Below are 23,336 nucleotides of genomic sequence, written 5' to 3'. Positions count from 1 at the left end.
CATGTTGATCCTTAGATGCCAATTCCCTTTTGTCCATTGGAGGATGGTTACTTTGTTCCATGGTAAGTGAAAACTCGTAGGTTTTGAAGGTTAGGGGTGGAAATCATAAATGGCTCTTCATTTCATTCAAATCATTCAATGGCTCTCTCTTTACTGTCCTCATAGCAAATTGGAAGGCCTGATTGAGAGATTAGTAGCGCTGTCTACAAACAAAAGATGTAATTTTTTAACCAGTACTGTTACATGGCTGACACTTCCCTTAGGGTAAAAGAACCAGTGGCACCAATGCACTACTGCAGTTTTCAGAGCAGTCACTGCAGAACCTTTCAGTTTTCCTTCAGACAAGATGTAATGAGATGTTAGACTAAGAGGGTGGGGTGAGCATCCTGATATACAGCAGCTTCTCAGTTGAGAAAAAAATTGTGAAAACTGGAAGTGGGTCATATGCCCACAACAGGGCAAATCAATAGCTGTGCATCAATATAGCTGCCTTCTTTTTCTGCTGATGAGCAAACTGTCATAAGCTGCTTATAGCTCTTGCTAAAATAAAAAATACAAGCTTATTTGCAGATCCTTAGAAAGATGCACCAAAGTGGGAGTAAATTCATATTAATGTTTGGGTACTTTACCAGCTGTTGGGGCATTAAAAGTGAATTCAGAAAATGCCCCTGAAAGACAAAAGTCTTTGAGACGCACAGATCTGTTACGAAGTCAGAGATATACACATCTGGTCCTGAACAAATAACATATAGAATTAATTCATAATCAGCTTTTACTTGAAATGAGCTGAAGAATCTATCCTGAAACTTCAAGATAAATGTTCAAAGCAGCGTTGTGGAAATGAGAATGAAGAGTACGAGTGTTGAATTCAAGTGCAGTTTGTTGAAGATGGCTTATTTGAATAGCCTGAGATCTCTGTCACCAAAGCTGCTCACTAGTGTTTGTTTCCGTGGTGGAAAAACTACCTTTTTTTTATCATAGGCACTGCTGGTGTGGCAGTCGGACTGCACGGAGGAATGCAGCAAATCAGTGTTACTGTGATTACCTGAAACCATTTCTTTTTCTGTTGGGAAAGCTGTTCTGTTAGGATTACTGCCCTGCCGGTGAGCTCGGTTATTGTGTGATGGACTGTCTGGGCTCCTTGATGAGACTTTAAACTTCAGTGAAAACTTTTTTTACCCAGAGTTTTGGTATTTTGAGTGAATTACTGCTTTTCTTTATGGAACAAGGATATAGTGCGATTTGGCTGTTCTGTTTTCTCAAACTTGTTACTGCAGGCATAGCTTTTCTGTGTTACAGTCTAGTTTTGTCTTTGCTATATAAGCTACCCTGAGATTGTCTAGCAGAGCCAGGCAGCAAGTGCATCTGTAGTTGCTGAGCACAGCACAACACATCCTGCCTTTTGGCTCCCCAGGGCTGCTTGCTCTTGCTAGCTTCTCTAGACTGGATGCTTAAGGGTAGTAGAATGTGAATAAAATGTTCTTGCAGGCACCCCTTTTGGGAATTATCATGCTACTAATGAACACATCTTCCTGTTTTGAAGCACCATGCCTTTGTCTTCTGCACTTATCTTTTTACCCAGTACATTTCTGAAAATATTTATGCCATTAATATTAATGTACTATAGTTATCTTACTCCCTACCCTCCCGAAAAATAAGTCATTCACTAGATTCTATAGGAACACTTTTATAAAAATAAAATTTTCTCCATTCCACAAGACCACATCGTTGTTTAAAACTCAATTGACTTTAATATTAAAAAATATTAAATCATATGTGGAAGATCTGATATGATAATTCAGACATTTCAGTCACTGAATCCCAGGCTTGTCCTTAAAACATTTATTTTTACAAGTGTAAGCCGAACGAAGGAAATTAGTGTTCATGTGGTTTCCATCCTTCAAAGAAAAAAGTCATTATTACGGCATAAAGAAAATATCCAATCAGGATAATGAACGTGCAGCCCACTGGCCCAATGTAAAACCAGGATGCAATAAAGTAGATCATCAGTAGAGAGAGGAGAGTCCTGTAGCTAGCCAGAAACCTCAGACTGATTCTTGGTCCCCAGTTCTGGCTTGTTCTGTCTTTCACGACAGGACTGTACCTGATTTTGTGTATAAGGTGGGGGTTGGTAAGATGATAGCGACAAAGTCTGCCAAGAAAATCCTCCCTGGAGCAAAGCACATCCATCTGATCAGCAAACTGAGGTAAGAAAAATTTAAACATTAGTATTCTACAGCAACTACCATCATAAAGTAACTTACTTTAAGTTTTCTTCATTTATAGGAGATAGCGGGGGAAATCAAAATGTCCTTTTAAACAGAACTGCTTTATGCAGACTTGCCTTGTATCCATAGGAAGAAAAGGATTTGCTTTTTGTGTTTTAGAAACTTTTATTCTGAATGATACTTCATTGTTCATCAAGCATAAAGAATAAGTTTAAAATGTTATTATGTTTTGCATAGGAAAAGCAGAACTACAGGTACTATTAGGAAGTGTCCACCTAGACCACAATAAAGGAGATAGAGCAAGAACAAACAAAGTGTCATATATGTGCAAGTGCAGTGAAGAACAGAAATCTGCCATGGAAGATACATAGAAGCAGTGCTGTTACTTACCCTTTCATTAAGCGCTGAGGATAATCGAAATAGGAGGCGGACAAGAGTTGCGTTCTCATAGCTTCGGATAGGCTGAAGCTCAGTATCTCCTTGATACTGCACGTCAAATCTACGTAAGCCATTTATGATCTAGAAACAGGAAAATAAACCTGTTGTAGCTCCCATCTGAAATAGCTTTATACAGGCACTTCTCTTGGCCCCCTGTAAGTTGCATTTCTCTTGCTGTAGAAGGACTGTTTTTTTTAAGAACAATCTGATGTAGCAATATGGAATCTAATCTAATCTCACCTGGTACTTGCCAAGGGGTGTAAGAATGAGGCCATCCTCGCTTTCAATACAGTCTGGAGGCTGTTTTTTTCCGTTCTCGTCTTGGGCTGTCCCACAGTTCATCATCATCTGGGTCAGTTGAGCTTCATTCAGCTACTCAAGAATAACACAGTTCTAAAGCATGTGTTTTATCTGTCTCCTTCTGTTTCATTTATTTCTTCACAAACTCTAGCACTGGAGCCTTTGACAGCCAGCACAGATACCAAGAACTGCTTAATAGCACCTCAGTTAAACACTGAAAGGAGATAAAAGTCTCCAGATTTGTCTGTGCTCATAAAATCCAAGAGTGCTATTCTGTTTTACATGTCCCTTACTCCTAGAGAGCTGTCAAATAGCTGTGGTCATCTCTCAATTCTGTATGAAGGGAGTGTGGCTGACAAAAGAAATTACTCTTTTAAGTTTAACCAAAGAAACAGACTACTTGTAGTTCATCCTTTCATCTATAGCTGCAGTTAAATGTTGTATTTTTATAGCTCTTCACGTTTAGAAGATACTGGACTGTTTTTAAAATTTAAGCTATGCTTCACCTGTTTGTAAACATAACAGGCACAAGTAAAGAGACAAGTTTGGTATAAACTACACAGTGCAAAAGAACAGTCACTTGAAACAAAGCAGGCTTGGTATTTAGAAATTCAGAGCATCTAGTTCCATCTGTATTGAAAAGTGTTTTGAAGTGGTCAGGTAAAGTCAAGCCTAGAAGAAATTTACAACAAAATTTGCTAGCAGGGTCTCTAATGTCTTTATTGACCCCACAAAGTACATTTGAGGAATCCTGACTCTTGCTCACACTGCCACATAGGGAAAAATTTCTTGGATATTACATACCTTAAAGATTTGGCACAAGTATTCCAGTGCCTTCTCTAAATATTCATCTGTTTTTTTGATGCTGTCTTGCCCAATTTCATCAAGGTCATTGCCTGTGTAGGAGCCATTCATCTCAGATGGTGTAAATCTAAACCATGAAAAGAAGGACTGGCTAGCCGTTGTCTCTGCAGAATGGTCTGATATGGATTTTGCTGTCTGCTGTGCCTGCCAAATTAACTGAGCCAGTTTTAACACCTAAAACAAACAAAAGATTAACTGTGTGGGACAAAGGTAAAGGACTGCTATGCATAAACACATGGATAAAACTGTGCCTTAATACCTGGCAGTGAGAGCAAACCCAGCAAATTCATTCTTAACTTTCATGGACTTTGTGCCAAGACTGTTAGTTCCATTTCCAATAGGGCAAAGGTAGTTCTTTGCTGATGAAGCATTTAAGAAACTTGAGTGCTTCTTAGGTTTTCAACCGCTGTTTTCCCTCCTGCTATTTTTATCTGACCTGCTGATGGGTACTAATCAATACAGTGAATCAGAAGTTCACAGTAAGCATGTTTGAGACTAAATACAATATACTACTCCAAGGCAGCAAGCTGTTAACGTTAACTACTTATTTAGCAAAGAGCAAGCAGATTTTACAGCTGTGCTGGATTGAGAACGCTCAAGTTCCAGAAGTCACCATCAGCACACTTAATTATACAGTAAGTAGTACAGGGTGTGAAGTTTTCCACTCTTAACTTTTCCCAATACAGATGTTCAGCACTAAGAAAACATCTGTCAAAGTAGAAAGACAGGTGACAAAAAACGTGTTGCTCACCAAATTTCTGACTTCTGTGCCAAACATCTGTTTATACTGGAAGTCCTGTCCTTCTAGGCTGTAAACATGACTCTTCACCTTAAACGAGGCATCTGTAATAGTTGGAGGCCATGAGGAGAAGAAGCTTCCACCAAGTGGTGGGGTCATAAAGAGTCGGTGTTGACGATGGGGAATAACAAGTTCAGGCTCCAGGAATAATTGTTCTCCTAGAATTTGAGAAGAGTAGTGAAGATGGTTACATAATACTCCTGGTTTTGCCTGGGGAAGCTCTAGCTACAAAGCATCTTAAGGCTGCTGGGCAACTTGTTTCTAGATAGGCAGGTAGTTCTAGGGGGATGGAGGCCTTAATTACCTTTTTTTAATTAATTCTCTCTGCTCACAGCAGAAAATGTCAGGGGGCATTTAAATGCAGACCATACAGACAACGTTTTAAGCCTGGAACTTTTTTTCAACAAAGGCAGTGGAGAATCATGACACTTCAGACATAGATACTTGTCAAATCTTGCCTCTCCCAGATTTACTGTATCCTAATTATCCTGAAGTGCATACATAACTAGCTGTTTTGCTAAGTATAGATAAGAAGTTTTAATCCTGAGTTAAACAATCCAGTAAGACCCATAAGAAAAACTGACTTTATTGTAAATGCCCAGTATTGTGTTCTTTAAAGAAAAATTGTGGAATGAAATCTAAATGATGGTGGTTAGAAAAGAACTATAGACATACTAAACCAATACAACACACATTAGTGAAGACACGCAGACTTTTCTGAGTGGCAAAATAGCATGCAACATGGGAGAGTAAGTCTACCCACCTCAGTGCTTCTGAGGCAAGGTTGTAGTCATTGTGGAGAAAGACTGAGACAGGACAGCACAGAATGTCAAAATATCCATTTACCTTTCAGGATCATTTCAGCTAGATTGGGCTGAGCAAAGACCTTGGCTACTCGGAACACCATGAGAGCGTTTTTTGGACTGACCAAGTCTGTTCGAAGAGCTCTGTTCAGAAATCCTACAAACAGCTTAGTATACATGAGTAGGTTTTCTTGAACGAAGGTTGACCTGTCAAAGTGAGTACGGAATTTGTGAGTACAGCTATGTAAATAATTGTTACTTTGTCTTCTGCCAAACAAGTCATTAAGGGGATGTTTTATACTGTCTCTGAACAGATGGTCTATCTATCTGTATTGAGACAAAAGACTATTCCTCTCAAAACAGAAGCTTGTGTTGTAAGAAATCATCTTTAATCTTGTACAGGAAGCTAATTCAGGTTGGAGGATGGTTCTTGAAATCCTGCTGTTTTACTCAGGATCTGCATAAACTTTATCTGATTCATATAACTCACAGCTGCTTTCCTCCTTACCATTTTTCCGACACGCTGCGAGGCAAGGGCTCAGCACTTTGTGGTGGCTTTTCCGGAGCATACCTCCAAGGCTGCAAGTAACTTAACCACATCTCAAGAACCTAAGCAAAATCACACAAACACATGAATACCAATACTTTCTGGCAAGGAAGACACGGGTTTTTGTTTGATTTTTTTTAAACCTAGTGAATATTATCTTAATGAAACCTAGAAGTTTTTAGTAATAAAGCTCTCTCTAGTTATCTGAGTATCTTTGAAAGAGAACTGAAAAAACTTAAGTGCATGTTCATTAGGGCCAGTCTGGATTTTCTGTAATACTCAAATGATAGTGTTCACTGAATCTCTGTTGAAGGAAGTAAACAAGATGCTATATTAGTACAAGTTCAGCTCTCCTCTGCTGCATAGAGGTACCCACCACTCTGAGGAAACACAGTGGAGTCCTGATTGCACTGAAGCCAAGAATAGATTTGCCTTGGCCTCTGCAAACATTTCTTCTGACAGTCTGTCTTACGTGTGTACCTCAGGCGCGGTGATATAGCTAACTACAGGTCCAGTGAGGAAGGTCTGGCCTGTTACATTCTGCACTTTTACATTCCTACATTAATTACCAAGAGTCATGGCCTGCTATTTCTTTTCCTGCTTGCAGGAGGTAATATTTGCAGTATCCACTGCAAAATAATACCACATTACTTTTGTTTATGACCTGTTTTATTAGGTAAGATACTAAGAAATTAGGACCTATGAGAATGTATCTGTTTTAAGAGAGTAACACCTACTACTTTTCAATCGACAGCCATTTTCACTGTCAGAAAAATCAGCCAACAACCTACAGTAATTCTCACCATGATCTTTTCAACTTCCTTCTTGTGTCCAGTTGGCACTCTACAATAACATGTAGATTTTCTGTTACAGAAAAAGAACTTGACCCCTCTAGAAAAAGATTTGAAGACCAAGAAATAGCTGCTAAACAGCAATAACTAGTTACTAGTTCTGTTGAGTACAGACTTAGAAAGACAACCAGGTACGTACTGCTCTGAAAGAGGCATCCAGAGGCCAGTGGCCAAAACAGTGTTGCAGAAATATATAAAGTTTCTCCTGGACAAACCGAGGAATTACAACCCTGAAAACAAATTCAAAGACAGTCACATGCATAAACCAGAAGCAGATTTTAAAAACAAAAAGCTTCCACAAATAAAAATACAGAAAGGGCCGACCCATACTTGTTCCTTCACTTCGAGCCACAGCTTTTCAGCTCCTATACATAAGCATAAAATTGTCTACTAACCTTGGCCAGAAACCTCTGGAAGCATTTTCTTTCCTCTGACTTGTACCAGGATACAGACTAGTGTAATAGCAAGACATCCCCCCTCCTGAGGCTGCCCCCCCCAACTAGTGGATGTGAGAAACATAATCTGTTAGCTCTTACATACTTTTAATAATGTACTTCTGTATTTAACCATCAAAACAACCTAATTCAACCTCTTTTTATGGAGAACCTCTCTATGTTTCAGAGAGACTGCACAGGTACCTACCTTTTAAACTCCTCTAGCGGGCTGGCTGTGTGGGAGTGGGCTGAAGGGGAGAGAGGCTCTGGTTTCAGGCTGTTGCTGAAAGCATGCAGATGTTTCACAAGCAGTCTTACCACTAGCACGTGCTCCTCAGTAGGCTTAAATGACTCCTAGATTCAAAGCAAAAGGCAGGAAGATAATGAGTATCACACACTAAATGTCCAGGAGATAATTCAGAAAAATCATAATTCTCAAATCAGAAATTGAAATACAAGAAATGCTGTCATCCTCCTAGGTTCTTCACTGTAGTTTGGTGCCATCTGATTTTATACAAACTGGCTCCTTAGGACAAGCTGCAACCATCTTCCATCAGTTCACTAAGAAACACTAGCATATTTTTAATAATGATTGTAAGAAAAAGTATCCACAGTACTCTAAAGCACTGAACTTCAGGCTAGCATTAAAGAACAGAATAACCTGTGGATTTCAACTTACCCCTTTCTAAGAAAAGAATATTCAGCCTTTCATTATGGTTATAAGTTCATTGCTGTGGACAGCACAACAGATCCTTTGTTTATGTGCTTGGCTGGCCTTCCTATGCTGGTACTCATCTGCCTTATAAGAAAGAATAATCCTAAAAGAATAAAAACTGCTTCAAGTCCTGCTTCTAGCATCATTCTGGGCAGAAGTAGCCTGAGTGGGAGTAGCACAAGGAGTGGTGGTGAGCCACAGTGATGTTATTAATAAATGAGTGAGTCTGTGATATAGCAGGGAGATGAATGAGGTAAAAAAAAAAAAAGCTAGTCCTTCTGGGTCTAGACCTTCAGAGCTGGTCTGCTGCAGAATCTGGGGTCAAAGCACTAACTCCTTTGCTACTGTAATCTGTTTTAAGAGTAGTAAACTAATCTCAATCCACTACTGAAGGCATATTTTAAGAGATCATTTGTATTCTAAGTCTTATAGCTCTCATGTTTCTCAAAAGTTGAGAAGAATGTGCATGGAACGAATTATAGGTGCAAGTATAATGGAAGATGCTGGAAGAGCGTATTAGACAATAGCTGCAAGATGTTTCCAGGATGCCAAATGCAGCTATGCTGAGGTAAGACGCTGAATATGATTCTAGGAGACTGACAGGCATTTTTATACAAAAAGCTTCCACTTCTTAAATCAATTCAACAGTATTTCCAGTACTGGGGGTGGGAGGGGGGCCTCTGTGTATGTGTCTTTGCGTGTCCTTTCTCTGCAATGTGTGAGGCAAAGCAGATGTGTTTTTACAATCTCTTTAAGATTTTTAATACACTGTAAAGTTCATTCTAGGAAGTAGATTCAACACTTGATGATAGATATAGTCATGTAGTACAGCCAGATCTGAGGCTCTGCTAGGGGACAGGATAACCTGTTACCAGTTCTAATGAAGGCTTGGCTTGTATTCTTGACAGCTCCTGGTAAGTCAGCACGTTTTCTGCAGTCCTGAGAAGAATTTATATATAGAGGGCAGAACTAAGAAATTACTTGGTCCTAGTTTAGATCAATATCTCCAAAAACAATTAAGAGAATTTGAGTACTCTGCTATAAGCCTTTAAAGGGTGTAATTTTTAAAAAAAATGCTAGGCTCCCCTTAAAGGTGCATTTTGAATTTACAAAAAACCCATACCATTATTTTACTACACTGTTTCAGGTGATCCTACTAGTTTTTCTGCTTAGCAATTCTCAAAATTACCTCTTAGCTTGGACATTACGAACACCACTGGTTTAAAAAGTATTTTTCCTCAGAAGTGTTTTTGTTCAAACTTTAGCTTACAGGATGGATATACGCCGTTCTTAACACAGTAATTAGATACACTTAATAGTAAAAAAGATTTAAAGACAAGTAGTAGTTCCTGTTTTCCTTGCTAAGCAGTACCTTGAGATACCATAGCACTTTATAAAAAAATAAAGGATTAAACAGCAGGAAAATTCCATGTAGTGCTAAAGAGCTTTATAGTATAATAAAAGCTTTATAGTACATATGCTCAGCCCTCCCCTTTCCCAAAATGAAGACCCAATGAATAAAGGGCTTGAGAAGGGAAAGAGGAATCAGCAATCTGTTCCAACAGGAATGTTTTTGCATGCACATTTCCTGAACAATCTGCAAATGTACCACAAGTGTGCTTCTGCAAAACTGGATAGTCAAGATCACATTGCCACTATAGATTTAGTACTATCCAGTGACATTTCACCAACTAAAAACCCCTAGATGTTACCTACCTTAATTTTAGGTGACAGCCATGCAAATTCTGATCTTCTCTTCCATGCAAGTTTTGCTTAAATGACAAGTGTGTGAGGGGCAGAAATCTGCCATCAGTGGAGCCAGTTTTGGTGTCAAAAGATGTCAGCATAGCTGATATGCCTCTTTCTATAATGCATTACAAGAATGCAAGTCTAAAATTAGAATTCCCAATTAGTTCTCATAATATACTAGATTTTAACTACTTCCTCCATGACCTTTGCTGATACTTCTCAGTATCTGTTTTCACTGAAAATTTAGTAACTCTCAATGCAGTGCTCTCAATCGAGTTGTAAAACCATACCTTAGCAGAAAAAGCTGCTGTACAGCTAGCACCAATACACTTCGCAGATTATATGATGGAACAAGATTTTTATAAAGGAAACAAAATGAAAAGATGGTAATACTTGGTATGCGTGGAGGGCCTGGTAGCTGGATTGGGCAGGACTACCATGGTGTTTACTGGAGATACTGAGTCGGTAGTGGAGAACCTCCAGCTGAGACAACAGAAACAAAAAGGAAGGGGGGGAGGGAAAAAAGGAGAGAAGAGAGCAAGAGAAAAAAAAAGTGAGAATGAGCCCAAGGAAGAAGGGGGCGGGGGGGGGGGGGGGGGAGGGAAATGAACATCAAAAATACAGTCAGGGACAACATATCACAATAACAACTGCAGCCACAGTATCCTCTTCTTTCTGCTGTTCAGTAGATTGATTCCACAGTATTTCATACCCTTTATCAACTTGGAAATACAACTGGGAGCAGGTGTCCAAAAAGTATAATTGTAAGTGGCTGAAGCTGTTCCCTGTGCTACCCTCAGAGCAGAGGTAAGGGCTATGGAGCTTTTGCCAAATAAATTTCTGATTTCAGAAGTTAACTGAACTGCAGTGAGAGGATTTATACACTGTTACAGTGTTTTATTAAATAATAGAGTAAAAGCATTCAATATTCTGCAAACTTTTTAAATACTATTTTGAAAAATTATAATTTCTTCCTGTGCTGCTGGAGAAGCAGGGTTTGTGTACTGGGAAGAAGCTCAAATTGATACTTTTTTCTTCCCAAAGAACAGGAAGGAAACAAGTTTGGCTTTTTATAATCACTGTGAGCCTGTCCAGTAAGCTTCCAGTTCTGAGAAATCCTCTGTATTCTCTTTCTACTTAAAGGCCATTTGGGAAAGCTACAGATCTTTTACTATTAGGGAAACATCACATGTATAAAAAGGCAAAAGACATAGCTAACACACAACATTATATGCTGGTGCAAAAGGCATCTTGACTTAACACTAAGGTCTCTGCAAGCCTCAGCCAGATCCCTTCTTGGATGAATGAGGTAAAGAGTAGTTTTTGACAATGTGATGGTGAAGAGGATACTGTAGTGACAGTGACACAAATGTGTGAAATTAATGAAAAAACATAAAACAACAGATGTACACTACACAGATCCCAATGACTACTGTCAGGCATCTAAATTAACTCTCCAGATCACACCTCTGCTGTCTTTGAACAGCCCCTACCCAACCTCGTCTAGTGCCAGTTTGGTATCTTTTGGTCTTACACTCTTAGAGTGGTAGGATTGCTACTGCAAGCTCCCCAACAGCTCAGACACATCATCTGCTTCGTAACCGACTCCCCTATCACAGGAATCAGTAGCAAGAAACTGTAGTCTAATGGGTGTTCCACATGCAGTGCTGGGGTCTGTGGCACCTGGCATTGAAGCTTGGGAAGCATTACATAAAACTTAAACAACTTTTTGTTAAGGGTTCGTTGTGATTACAGCAGAAGGGGACAGGAAAGATGCTGCACGCTTTGGGCTCTGGATCATCCAAGAAAGAAAAGGCAAATAGACAATGTAAAAGAATAGGAAAAGAGTTGAATTAATGGGGGAAACGGTGAAACTCCATATAGCAAACAGTGTCAACCTCAGGTTCACACCAGACCAAGAAAGAATTCAAAGTGGTAAAGTAGAAAAGTAGTAAATCTTCTCAGAAGAAACTATTTACTATTCATTCCCATTCCACCACCTTCCACTTGTAAAGAGAAGTCTGTGATGACATTAACAAGGTTTAAGGAAACTCTATCATTCTTCGAGGAACTTCACAGGGAAGTTACATATCTGGGATCTGGCTTGGCCCATCAAAGCAAACAAGTCTGACTGCTGGACAAAGAAAGAGCAAGTTCTGCGAAACCTCATCCCCCTTCCAATACAGGTATGTAGCCATTTCAAGTGACTGATGGTCAAACACGTCTAGATCCAGGGATGAACGGTCACTAATAACCCCTACTTCCAAAGGCACAGAAGGCTAAACAGAATCAATTGAACCTGCATAACTAATAAGGTTTAGGGTGACCTTAGGTTTCCCGTCAAGCCCTTTAACCCTTATATTAAAACAAAACTTGCATTTCTGCAGATTCTGCTTCCTCATGTGAGGAACTATGAAGCAGACTATTCTCCTTAAGCCCACCCCGAGACCAGTCTACAAAGCTTAGTTTAAATATCACAGGCTTATGAACAATCCTGTCCCCACCTGATCTGGAACCCTTCCTCGGTCCTGCAGGCAGGATCCTTCACCCATTTAGGGATGTCAGGGGGCATTCCAGTCCCCTGGTCAGGTGTTCTAACCCCCAAAGAGTGAAGACTTCCTTTTTCAATACACCCATGATTTCTTCCCATCAAAGATGAAACTAGAACGCCATCAGGGAGTTATGGCCTCAAGCTGTGCCTCAACACATCTTGTGGGAGATCCCGAGGTGATGATTTCAGAGAACTTTAAGCTCTACCTAGGCCCTGTTCCACCATAACATTGGTACTCATTGTCTGTAACTGCTGCTCCCTAGGTGTTAGAAGAGAACATCTGAAATACAGAGGGGTGAACAGAGGAGAGAAGTTTAAAGCAATCATTAATATCTGGCCTAAGCACAGCGCTTGATGCACAAAGACTGGACAGACAGACAGACAGACCAAAGGTACTCCAAAGCAAAGCCTTTCCATCACAGGTGCACAGCCATACTGCTGGGAGTCCCAAGTGGAGACTTTGTAACATTACCGAGTTTGCATTTTGACCTCAACTTTTAAGAATAAGAGACAAACCCCATCACACTTCAGCTCTCCAATGTTTTTCCCTCACAAAATATAACTATGTTATTGTAGCCTGTGGAGTAAAGGATCAGAATTTATCAGTCAATCAACTCTCATATTGCCTTTTCGCACAGGAATAAATCCTGAGTAGCTTTCATATTTCCTTTCCCTTCTATGAAAGTCCCACTGTGACCCAGAGGGAATTCAAAGGATCAACACTTTCTCCTTCAAATTCCCTTTACATTTATAATGCCTTTGATCTTAGCCTCCATAACACTTACTTAATTTTTACATGCAGTAGTTTGTTATGAAACAGGCCACCACAAACTGCTTAGAACAGTGTATTATCCAAGCAAGAGCTTTTAAGATATTCTGAATGCAGTAGCTACAGAACTGCTTCTGACACCATTATGGTGAAAAGCATATTTTGGAATATAAAACAACAAAAGGCTTATTTATTTAACACTGAAGGACAGTTTGGTAAGGTTTCCTTTTTTAATTTGGATTTATGCTAAAAAACGGTTACAGATCTCAGAAATTACTAATTGGTATTTCAATAACAGATGCTGTGGTATCACTGCTGGAAATCAATTTAAGTTATTTTTAGCAGCCATGTTGCCCCAGCAGGATTTAACACTATAATTTTATAGCGGCATCTTCCCCATCATTAGTAGTTTGATTACTGGTGTTCAGATTGTTGTGACCATCCCACAAACTTGTCTTTTACAAAGAACAAAACAAAAACAACACAGCTTCTGCAATGAAGGCCCATCTGGGTGACACACTTATTCACAACATTCTTCATAACTGCATTAGCAATTCTGACACACTCATGTAGATACTCTGGTATGTTATTTCTTATGGACCAATACACCAAAAAAATTATCCACAGAACAGGAGATTTACCCCAAGATAAGGTCAACCATCAGGTGATGCTCATGAATGAAGTACAAACTATTACCTTGACATGAGGGGACTGCATTTTCTGATACATTTCCAGTGAATAATGATGTAGCCACATTTCAACAAAGATCTGCAAAACAAATATTCTCTCAGCTAGGGAAATAGAAATAATCCAGGACTTGTCAGTCACAAGCTAGGTATAAGGGAAGACCACAGTATATAAATTGAAAACTAAGCTGTACTTGTAAATAGACAGGAACCTATTCAGAGACATTTCAGGTTATCATCATGTCAATGCGAATGACTGAGTTGGCATACTGTTCACACCTGTTTCAGAACAACTGTTAAGTCTAGGTTCTCCTCTCCCTTCCCTTGATGGTGAACAGAACCAACTTTCTCTGAGGTCAGCCTTTGCTTAGAGCATAGAATTGATGTAAGATTAAAAAAAAAAAAAAAAAAAGGAAATCAGATTTAGAAACTTTTCTGGAAAAAATTGCTCAAATGCTTGAGATCAGTTGTTGTATATGAAGTCTAAAAAAAAGGTATTAAGTGCCTTTCAAAATTACAGCTTAACAGTTTCACAGTGGTTCTTTGTTCCACTAACAGAAAACAACAGCTGCACTGCTCAATTCCAAAACCAAAATGGCATAAGATCTCTGGTTTAAAAAGATTCCTCAGTTAGCACCAAGAAATGTTGTGTGGTGTTCTCTTCCTTAAATCCAGCCTACCTGAAGCAGTGTTTCTGATCTCCAGATCTCCTGGGAAGCTGGGTCAGCATTCACAGAAGGCTGATGGGCAATGTGCCGTTTCAGCAAGCTGGTGTGATGCATGCCATAGGAAGTGAAAGGCACTGCTGGAGACCTTTAAAGACAAATTAATGGAAATACTGGAGTCAGTAACAGTCAGTACAGAGAAATATATAAGTGCTTTTAACTACCAGTTTATAAACTGGAAAACAGTCTTTAAGAAGTAGAACTGCGTAGTTGATTACACATTTCAAACTTCTGCAACGTGTTATAATTACTAGTCACTTTAACTATAAACAAGCACTACATCACTATTCATACTGTGTGGAACCAGCTTTACACAGAGCCCATGTAATGTTCAATAATGCATGGGTTTTCACTTTCTCCTACTCTGTTTTTCTTTCACTCTGCCTTCTATATACATAATTCACCTGATCTGTATCTTCCTAGGTATACACTAAGGCTCAACAGACCATGTAAATTGATATTTGAAATGTATTTTAAATGCAGTTATATAAAATATAATGGCTATTTAATTTGCATAAAATCACTAATATTTATCGATAATTTATTATTGATAATATTTTATAAATTCAAGTAGCAAAACCAATTGTGAAAACATGGACTTCCGCAACTTAGCCATCATAAAGCACAAAAGATTGGGTGCTTGTATTGGAGAATTTTCACTTCAGCTTTGTGAGTTGGGTTTTATGCCATTATCACACAGACGTACAGAACTTCAGTAAGTGGTCAAAAATCTTCCATCCTCCCCCTCCTTCCAGTTGTGGCTAAATAGCTTGATCTATTACTGTGCAAAAAGTCACCTGAAACGCAGTCACTCATATGATTTGACTACTAATATACGTTTTGGCTTTTTATATCAGGAAGTTATCAACGAAGAAACCTACGAGCACTGTCAATCTGCAACAAAGCCATAGACACGGTCCTGACATAGCAATTTCAAAGAACTGCACAACAGGTAATGACAGCATTAAATAATTAAGGATGGTAACCTCAGAACTGAAACAAAATGACCAACTGACAAGTTGTCTGGCTTTGTAGCAACATTAATGAAAAATGCAAAGTTTCCTTGTAACAGTGGTTATATCACCAGTCCTATCTTTACCACATGCCTTATGTGTCTAAAGATGATAAAACTACCATCATCTGTCCTACTCCACTTGCAGGGCACAAAACACCACGGGAGCTACCGAACGGATGAATTTCTGTTGCTTGTACCTGCCTTTTCTGCTCCAATAATAGCTACCTTTCAGACTTCCAAATGAAACCTTTATTAAAATTAGTATTTTAAAATATTAAATGCAAATATTAAATAGTAAAATTAAATTAACATAAATCTATTTAAATTCTTTAATTATATAATAAGTACATACAGATCATAAAGAGCAGAGGTGTTTTCTACTTGTTAGAGATTTCATTCCAACAACCTGTATTTTGTAAGCACTGTTCCCACAGTTTGCCTCTGGCACTGTAGTCATTACCTGGGAGTCGGGGAAGGGATGGCTCCCCCAGGATTTGAAGAAGGTGGAGGAAGGACACTTCCTTCTGTGGGTAGGAAACACTTCAGGTATGTGTCTACCAAGATGAAATAAGCACTGTTGGAAGGGCTGACATGGCGGGTGACGGGTGAGTTCTGAAAGAGACACAGGATGTACTTGGAGTTATATACTGTTAGATTAAAACACTGCTAGGGAGCGCCTGCTACACAGCCAGCCCCGTTCAGTATAAATAAGCAGAAGCCCAGCAGTTATAAAGGGTGAACTGACAACACAGACACTTCGGAGCAAAGGTAAAGTAACTAACTGTAAGAGAACTGTTGCTGTAGTATGTAGTAGTGAATGTAACGCAGTGTGAGAAGAGCGCAATGTTGTACAGAACAGGGAACAACAGGAAGAGGAACCAACTAAGCAGATGCCATAGCATGACGCCGTGGTTATGACTATATAAACAGCCTTACTGGAGAGAGGGGCAGAAAACCCATCTGGGATCACTGCCTGCTCCGTGCTGGCATGTTGTTGGACAGGCTGCTTACTGGTATACCTGAGGTGGGTATTTTGTTTGTTACCTAGTCTTATATCATCAACTGAACCAAGGTGATAACAAATTCTAAAAGTACAGATAAAAGCGCTGTTTATTTAGCTGGACAGCATTTCAGCAGGCTCTTAAAGCATTGAAAAGAAAGGGTAATAATATTTTAAGGGAAAAATTACAAAAGGTACTTACCTTCTGTGTAATCAAACTAATTGCAAAGTAAAACATGTAATATTCAAATGGATCTGGAACAACAGAGTCAAGGATGAGATAATAACAACCAGGTACAGTGGTTAGGTATCTGGGATGCTGACTAGACATTGAATTTTTGTTTTGTCAGTGGTGCTCAATTAACTTGCTGGAGCTTAGCAGCACATTCAGTTTTGACTTCTTGTGTTTCAGCTGACTCAAACACTGGTGCGTGAGGTTTCCTCTATGTGCCAAGGTGCATTTGCATTACTCTTCTTAGCACATTTGACTAATCTCAAACTAAAACCAGTGCAGCTGCAGCTACACTGCTCTCAACAAGTACACTAGCTGCAAAGTTAACATGCCCTTTTTCTATCATATTACATAAACTATGAGCAGTTACGAAAAGAAAAATCGTGAAATACAGGCTCTGTAATCACTGGGAGTATTGCTGTTGACTTGAATAAGGCCAGAAATCCCCCACAAGGGTTTATGAGAAGAGGACAAATTTATTTTTCATTGGAATCTAAACATTTTTAACCAGCTCAAACTCTTCAGCAGGACTGTGATTTACTGTAGACACATAATAAATATATAACAGAAATGCCTGTAATATCTGTTTTAGATATTTAAAAGGAATTAAATGTTCAGCTGTTAAAAGGATACTAAGAGCCAAATTCAAACCTAAACCACCAGATGAAGGAAACTGGACTTTATTGTGGTATAAAGAGCATTCTGGTAGGACTTGCTCTTGTATTGAAGCCTTCACGGGGCCCTGAAAGACAGAGTAACAAAATATTAATCTGTATTAATCTGGCTACTCAGCATACTTGTGGAGTATGTTTCAGATAGTGAAGTTCTGTTGCATTCCAGCATTCTGGGGTGCTACCTACATTCAGCTCAGTGGGATTTTACTGCATTGCAGTAATTCCTTGTGCAAATGCATATTCTTTAGGTAACTGCCAACTTTCTCACTGAAAATGAGTATTCAGTACAAGGGGGAAAAAAAAGGAGAAAAAATAATAATAAAAAAAAAAGGCCTTCACCAACACTTTTCCAGTTGGGAGTGGGAGAAGCACAAAACTGGTGTATGGCTGATGGTTTTGCTAGGGTAACTGAGCTGTGGACCAGCAATTACTACATACTTAACGATGTTTCCTTTTGTTAAAGGCTGTAGCACTGTCTGAATCAATTTCTAGGTAGCAGGTAGCAATAGAAGAAACACAGCGAAACAACTGAGCAGATAAACATTTTTGTTTGAAATGCCGTACTTCATAACCAGGATAACAGTTAGTCTTCAAACAGACAGGCACAAAGTGCAGCCAGGGAAGGCACTGCTCTGTAACAAGCCTGGAAAACTATTTCCAATCCTGCAGCTACTGGGAGTCAAGAAAAAGCACACTACTTTCTCTGGGGACATGATAGGAATCACAATGTAGCCTTCTTGGCTGAACAACACAGATATCTAGCTGCTGACAACCACCTCTCCTCAAAAGTTTATGGCTGGGAACTCTCCTCCTCCAGCAACCATTTAAAAAGAAACAGGTAGGCTCTAAACTTGGAGCACTGAAGCTATGCTTTGGCCTATATGGAACCATACATATAAAGTGCACACAAAGTTCCAATAGGTGCAATAACAACCATATTCTGTTCTTACAAATTTTTCAGTTACTCACTGGAAGATACGAGACTGGGAAATCGTATCTGTACTCTTCTGCTTGGAGTTTGTAAACCAGCTTCATCATCGGACCACTGCAAATAAGCATCAGAAAGAAAATCCCTGGTAAGTACCCTCTACCTTCTCACTTTTTGTGAACTTATGTTTACATAATGGAAAAGGGTCAAACACTGGTTATTTGCTTACCATACATTTTTTAATCTGTGCTGAAATGAATGAGTTTACCTGGGATCCAGGAAATCCAAAGCCACAGAATATTCAGTAGGATTTGTTCTTCCTTGCAAACAGCGAAGATTCCAGCCTACGATGATGCCATCCAGGCTGCCAAAAATGCTCTCCACCAGCCATGGGAAGATACCATGTAGTTCCTTTAGGGAAAACAGACCCAAATAATTAATGTGTACAATTCCTCACTTGAGCAGTCTCTACTGCATGTAATAGGATGCACAGATACTGTCTGCCAGCTATTTATGCTTCCCAGTTATCACTGGGCACAGGTTCTGTTTGGAAGAATGTACATGGCAATTACAGGAAATCTATCGTTATTTCTGATCCTACTAAAATTGCAGTGACACTCATCAGCATTGCATGCAATTATTTGCCACATTTTAAGAACTAGCATCACTTGTAAATTGGTGCTGAAAGGAATTAATGAAATGCAGTCAATGGAAACAATCTTTTAATGACTAGAAAACGTTTTTAACTCTAGGGAAACAGTGGATTCCCACTGGTTCACCTGGGGTCTTCAAACTTTGCAATAAGAGAAATGGGAACAAAGAAAACAGTAATATGAAAAAAGCAAACTGCCCTGAAACGCGTCACTGTATCACAGAGTGGTTGGGGCTGGAAGGGGCCTCTGCAAACACTCTGATCCAGCCCCTGCTAGCACGGGTCGGGAGATGCCGGGCAGTGACGGCTCACCTTGGCGGGGAACTCCTCAATGACGGTCTCCAGGTCGTGGCACCTCTGCACAAATGGCTTGCTGACACAGTCTGCCTTCAGCGTGGCCTGTCGCACACCACAGGGGAAATCAGTCACCGCTAACAGACAGGGCAGGGCTCATTACAGCCACGACGTAAGACATCCCCCAATTACGCCGCTGCCCCGGCACAGCATTGCCGTTGACACGGGAGAAATTACACCCACCCACCCTGCAAGTCCAGGGCACCCGGCAGAGCTGCCGCAGGCCCGGGCGCCGCCAGCTCTACGCAACAGGGCGCTGCGCCCCCCGGCCCGGCGCCGCCTCCCCGGTGTCCGCCCGCCCCTCGCCACCCACCAGCAGGAAGCTGGGCTGCTGCAGGTGCGGGCCGGCCATGCCGCCACTCCCGGCGGGCCGCGCTGCGGAACGAGGACCGGAAACGGGGGTTCCCGGCTGCGCGGCTCCCTCCCGCGCTCGGCGCAGGCCTTTCGCGTCACCGCCCTCGCCCGGCGCGCCGCCATGACGCCACCCCTGCGGCCGGCGCGCCTCGCGGAGGGGCGCGTGCCGCTGTTGCCGTGGCGACGGGCCTGCAGCTCTTCCCGCCTCAACATGGCCGAGCTGAGGGAGGGGACGCGCTGCCCGGCCTGCGGCTGGCCGCGGCCCGGCGGCCTCAGCCTCTTCCCCAGGGACCGGGGGAGGGGGCCGGGCTGCGCCGGTGGCTTCTTTTGAGGGCGGACCTGGGGAGCTGTGAAAAATGTATCGCGGGGGAGCTGGGGGCCCGCAGCGGCCTGGTCTGGTGGTGGCGAGGCCGAAGCCGCCATTTGCACACACACTGGTGTTTGGAGAGAGCTACTTGCGAGCAAAGCCACCCTTTGCACACGTACTGGTGCTTGGAAAGAGCCACTTGTGAACAAATTAAAAGCAGTGTGGACAGAGACAGAACTTACTGATAACACATGCTTCCTGACTTTTCAGAAGGTCGGGTTTTGTCCAAACTATGAGTGAATTTTAAAGCGGTACATTAGAAGAACATCAACTTTATGAAGGAAAAGTAGGATTTTTTTTCACTTAGAAGCATATTAAATGCCCAGAAAACTACATCAGGACATGAGGCAGTTATGACTGTTGAAAATGAGAGCTGTGTACATCAGCTGAGCTATAGGAACCAGTAATTACACATTTCAAGGTAATTGATGAGGGAAGGTGAAGTCACCTGGAAAAAAACCACTGTTATAGAGGTAAGCATAATCACTTCTCATTGTATAATCAGAGCGAAGGAAATCCTTGTGATGGTAATATCCCACTGGTAGATAGACAAACTAAAATTAAAACTGCTAATAATGCTGAAGAGCATTTGATACGCTTTTATGATTCGTATTTAGAAGGAAACAAGATGTTACATTTAATTGCAAAGCCCCAGTAATTTGTATGCAAGAAAAATAAATGGTCAGAAAAACTGCTGCTAATTCCCTTAAAAATGGGGAATTGTGGGGAAATTCCATAAAACCAGGGGAATGTTCATGTTGTGTCAGTATTCAGAAAATTCCAGTCAAAGGTCTAGAAAAGAATAATTAATTTTAAAAAATACTGAAGACAGACATATAATTAACACTGGTAAACATGATGACAGAAAATAATCCTGCTCAGACAAGTTTGGGGTTTTTTGTGACAAGATTTACAGGTTTTGTCAGAAAAGACCAGTCTGTATAAAATGTAAATTTTCTTGATCATTTTGATTTTTTTATGCAAGGAGGTGCAGAAATAGTGGAGTGAAATGGTCTGGTTTAGGTTGTGTAGGAGCTCAAAGGAAATTATGTGGCCTCATATTCCACCACTGTCATCAACATTGAAACAAAGTGTAAAAAATTGTGTTACAGTGAACAACAGAGGAATTCCTTTTGTAACGTCAGCTCTGACCCTGCAAGGTGACTTTATTGATCCAGTTTGATAGGATTATTTACCAGTGTAAAATTATTCCATATTTACATAAATGTTTACAGGATCAGAATTAAAAATGGTACATTAATTCTTGGTATTGACATGTGCTTCCATTCCAATCTGCTTTTCCCAAACTGGATCTCAAAACTGCTTTTTGATCTCAGTGGTAAGAGGAGGCAAGGCAGCAGCTCCAGTGGCAGCAGAGCAATCCAGTTCCTAACGGCTGAAAAGGCAAATTAACAGCTTTTCAGACAGCTCCATTTGGAATTCTGCCGCGCAATGAATTTGCTTTTTCCTTTCATTTTTTATATTACATATGATTTCTTTTAAAAACAAATGTGCAATATTTTGAATGTAGCAAACTGGTAACAGGTGAAAGAAGAGTTCTTTGACACGTACGTGTGTGTGACTGAATATAACTGCTTGAGCTGCACTTGCTGTGGTGCATATGCATGTCCTGGGTGGGATGCTGGCCGTGTTTTACAAGCGCATTTGCAGATGGAGACTCTGGCTATGAGTGAACACTTTTCCGGGAAGGGTCGGTCCCTCCTCCAGGTGGGGATAAAGAGCTATTTTAGCTCCAGAAAAAGCTATTGAGAGTTGATGGCAAAGCTTCCGTAGTGTGTTTAATTAGCTATAAACGTTACGGGTGTGATTGTTACAAATTAAAGAAACAGTAGACCTGATGTATTTTCAGTGGGTGATAGAACTGGAGAAAGAAAATAACAAGAAATAAATGACTGGGTGAATAAGTGGAATCAAAACAGTGGAGGTGCTTGGTAGGGATGGCTCAATAACACTTGTGCAAGTTAATAAGATAGCTGCATGGGAGAAATTTATCAAATTATTTTAAGAACTAGGGGGAACTGCTAAGGACAACTGTGTGACAGTCTATTTATAGGTCTGTTCTGGAGCCTACTAAAATCAATGGTATAGGTCCATTATCACTCTCACACAGAGCATTTTCAAATGTATATATCAGGATTGTATATGTATTTTTTCTCATCTTGCAGATGTAGAGACCGAGGCCCAGAAAATTTATGTCACCTAGGTTTTCTTTTTCCCTTTCTCCTAAATTATAGCTGTCTTTAAGCCACATCAACAAGAAGAATTTTTTTGTTTCATTGGTACATTTTTCCTGAGAGGAATATTCCTGAGAAAGTTGGAGGTTGAGCTTTTTTCTGAAAGTATGAATTCCATTCAGTAATCTGCTTTTGTGCTTGCTCTATGTTTTTATCATTTGTTGTGTGAGAGGTTTCTGTTGGGCAAAGAAGTACACAGCTGAAGTGACTGACTTCAGCCATACTAACACTTCTCCTAGGTAGCTTCAAAGGTAAGCCAGCATTTTGTCACCTTGGTGTAATCACTACAGCATTACAGTTTCAATCAAACTCTACAGAGGGAATTAAGTTTGTATAATTGCCATAAAGATGAATGACTTGGTAGAGCACGACGAGCAATTTGTCATAGTAGAGTGAGCTGATACAACACTCAGTACCAGAAAATCCACTAGGGAAAGAGACTCCCTAAATCCACCGTTACTGATGCTCAGGTTGAACATTTGGGATACCTCAGAAACCAGACTTGTGTGGTTCTGGTGCTCACAGTACTGTCTCTGGACCTTCTTTTCTGAAAGCAGTACTGAAAAACTTTCAGTTAAATCATGTGGGGCTTTCGCTGCCTTTTAGAGACTTCAGTGAGAAGTTTGAGTACAGAAGGACTGTTACATCAATGCTTTAGTAAGTGCCTTACCTACTTTAATATGAAACAGTGTCTGTAGCAAAGATGCCATCTTTTATAAAGCAAATGGATATCAGAGGGAGAAACTTCTGGGCACTGTAGCTTCTCTTGAAGTCTGCCTCAGATGCAGCAAATGACAAGTCCAAGCTGGGAACAAGTTACTGTGACTTTAACCTGATTACATTAATCAATGAATCTGAGAGAAAAAGATAGATTAGAAATAATCTAATTTAAAGAAACAGCATAGGTTTCTGATAAATCACACAGACTGTGTTGCTTGTGCAGGATTAACTTAATTTCTTCCTGTAAGGACAGGTTAGAGTGTCATAACAGTGAAGAACTCTGTCAAATGTTTTCTTTTGGCTAGAGAATTGTTTGGGTGTTGATA

At 40.3% G+C, this 23,336-nt stretch overlaps 1 protein-coding gene across 2 annotated transcripts; it reads right to left on the bottom strand.

The window, feature by feature from the left end:
* Nucleotides 1-1,727: 1,727 nt before the first annotated feature.
* Nucleotides 1,728-19,785, bottom strand: SMPD4 (sphingomyelin phosphodiesterase 4). Of its 2 annotated transcripts, XM_056335723.1 has the most exons (19): nt 19,628-19,785; nt 19,273-19,359; nt 18,577-18,719; nt 18,350-18,425; nt 17,340-17,448; nt 16,677-16,729; nt 15,935-16,086; nt 14,415-14,547; nt 13,745-13,816; nt 10,122-10,211; nt 7,473-7,618; nt 6,970-7,060; nt 5,941-6,041; nt 5,476-5,639; nt 4,582-4,787; nt 3,771-4,004; nt 2,907-3,038; nt 2,619-2,747; nt 1,728-2,202 (listed from the first exon to the last, which is right to left on the bottom strand). In XM_056335723.1, the coding sequence occupies exons 1-19, from the start codon at nt 19,664-19,666 to the stop codon at nt 1,876-1,878; spliced, it is 2,484 nt and encodes an 827-aa protein (XP_056191698.1). In that variant the 5' UTR covers nt 19,667-19,785; the 3' UTR covers nt 1,728-1,875. The 2 variants fall into 2 exon arrangements, with proteins under 2 accessions (XP_056191698.1, XP_056191708.1); XM_056335733.1 differs by lacking the exon at nt 10,122-10,211.
* Nucleotides 19,786-23,336: the final 3,551 nt, after the last annotated feature.

This window comes from Falco biarmicus, chromosome 1 (genome assembly GCF_023638135.1).
Source record: "Falco biarmicus isolate bFalBia1 chromosome 1, bFalBia1.pri, whole genome shotgun sequence".
NCBI classification, from domain to species: Eukaryota; Metazoa; Chordata; class Aves; order Falconiformes; family Falconidae; genus Falco; species Falco biarmicus.
The sequence above is the reverse complement of the archived record's forward strand: the minus strand, read 5'-3'. Positions and strand labels throughout refer to the sequence as shown.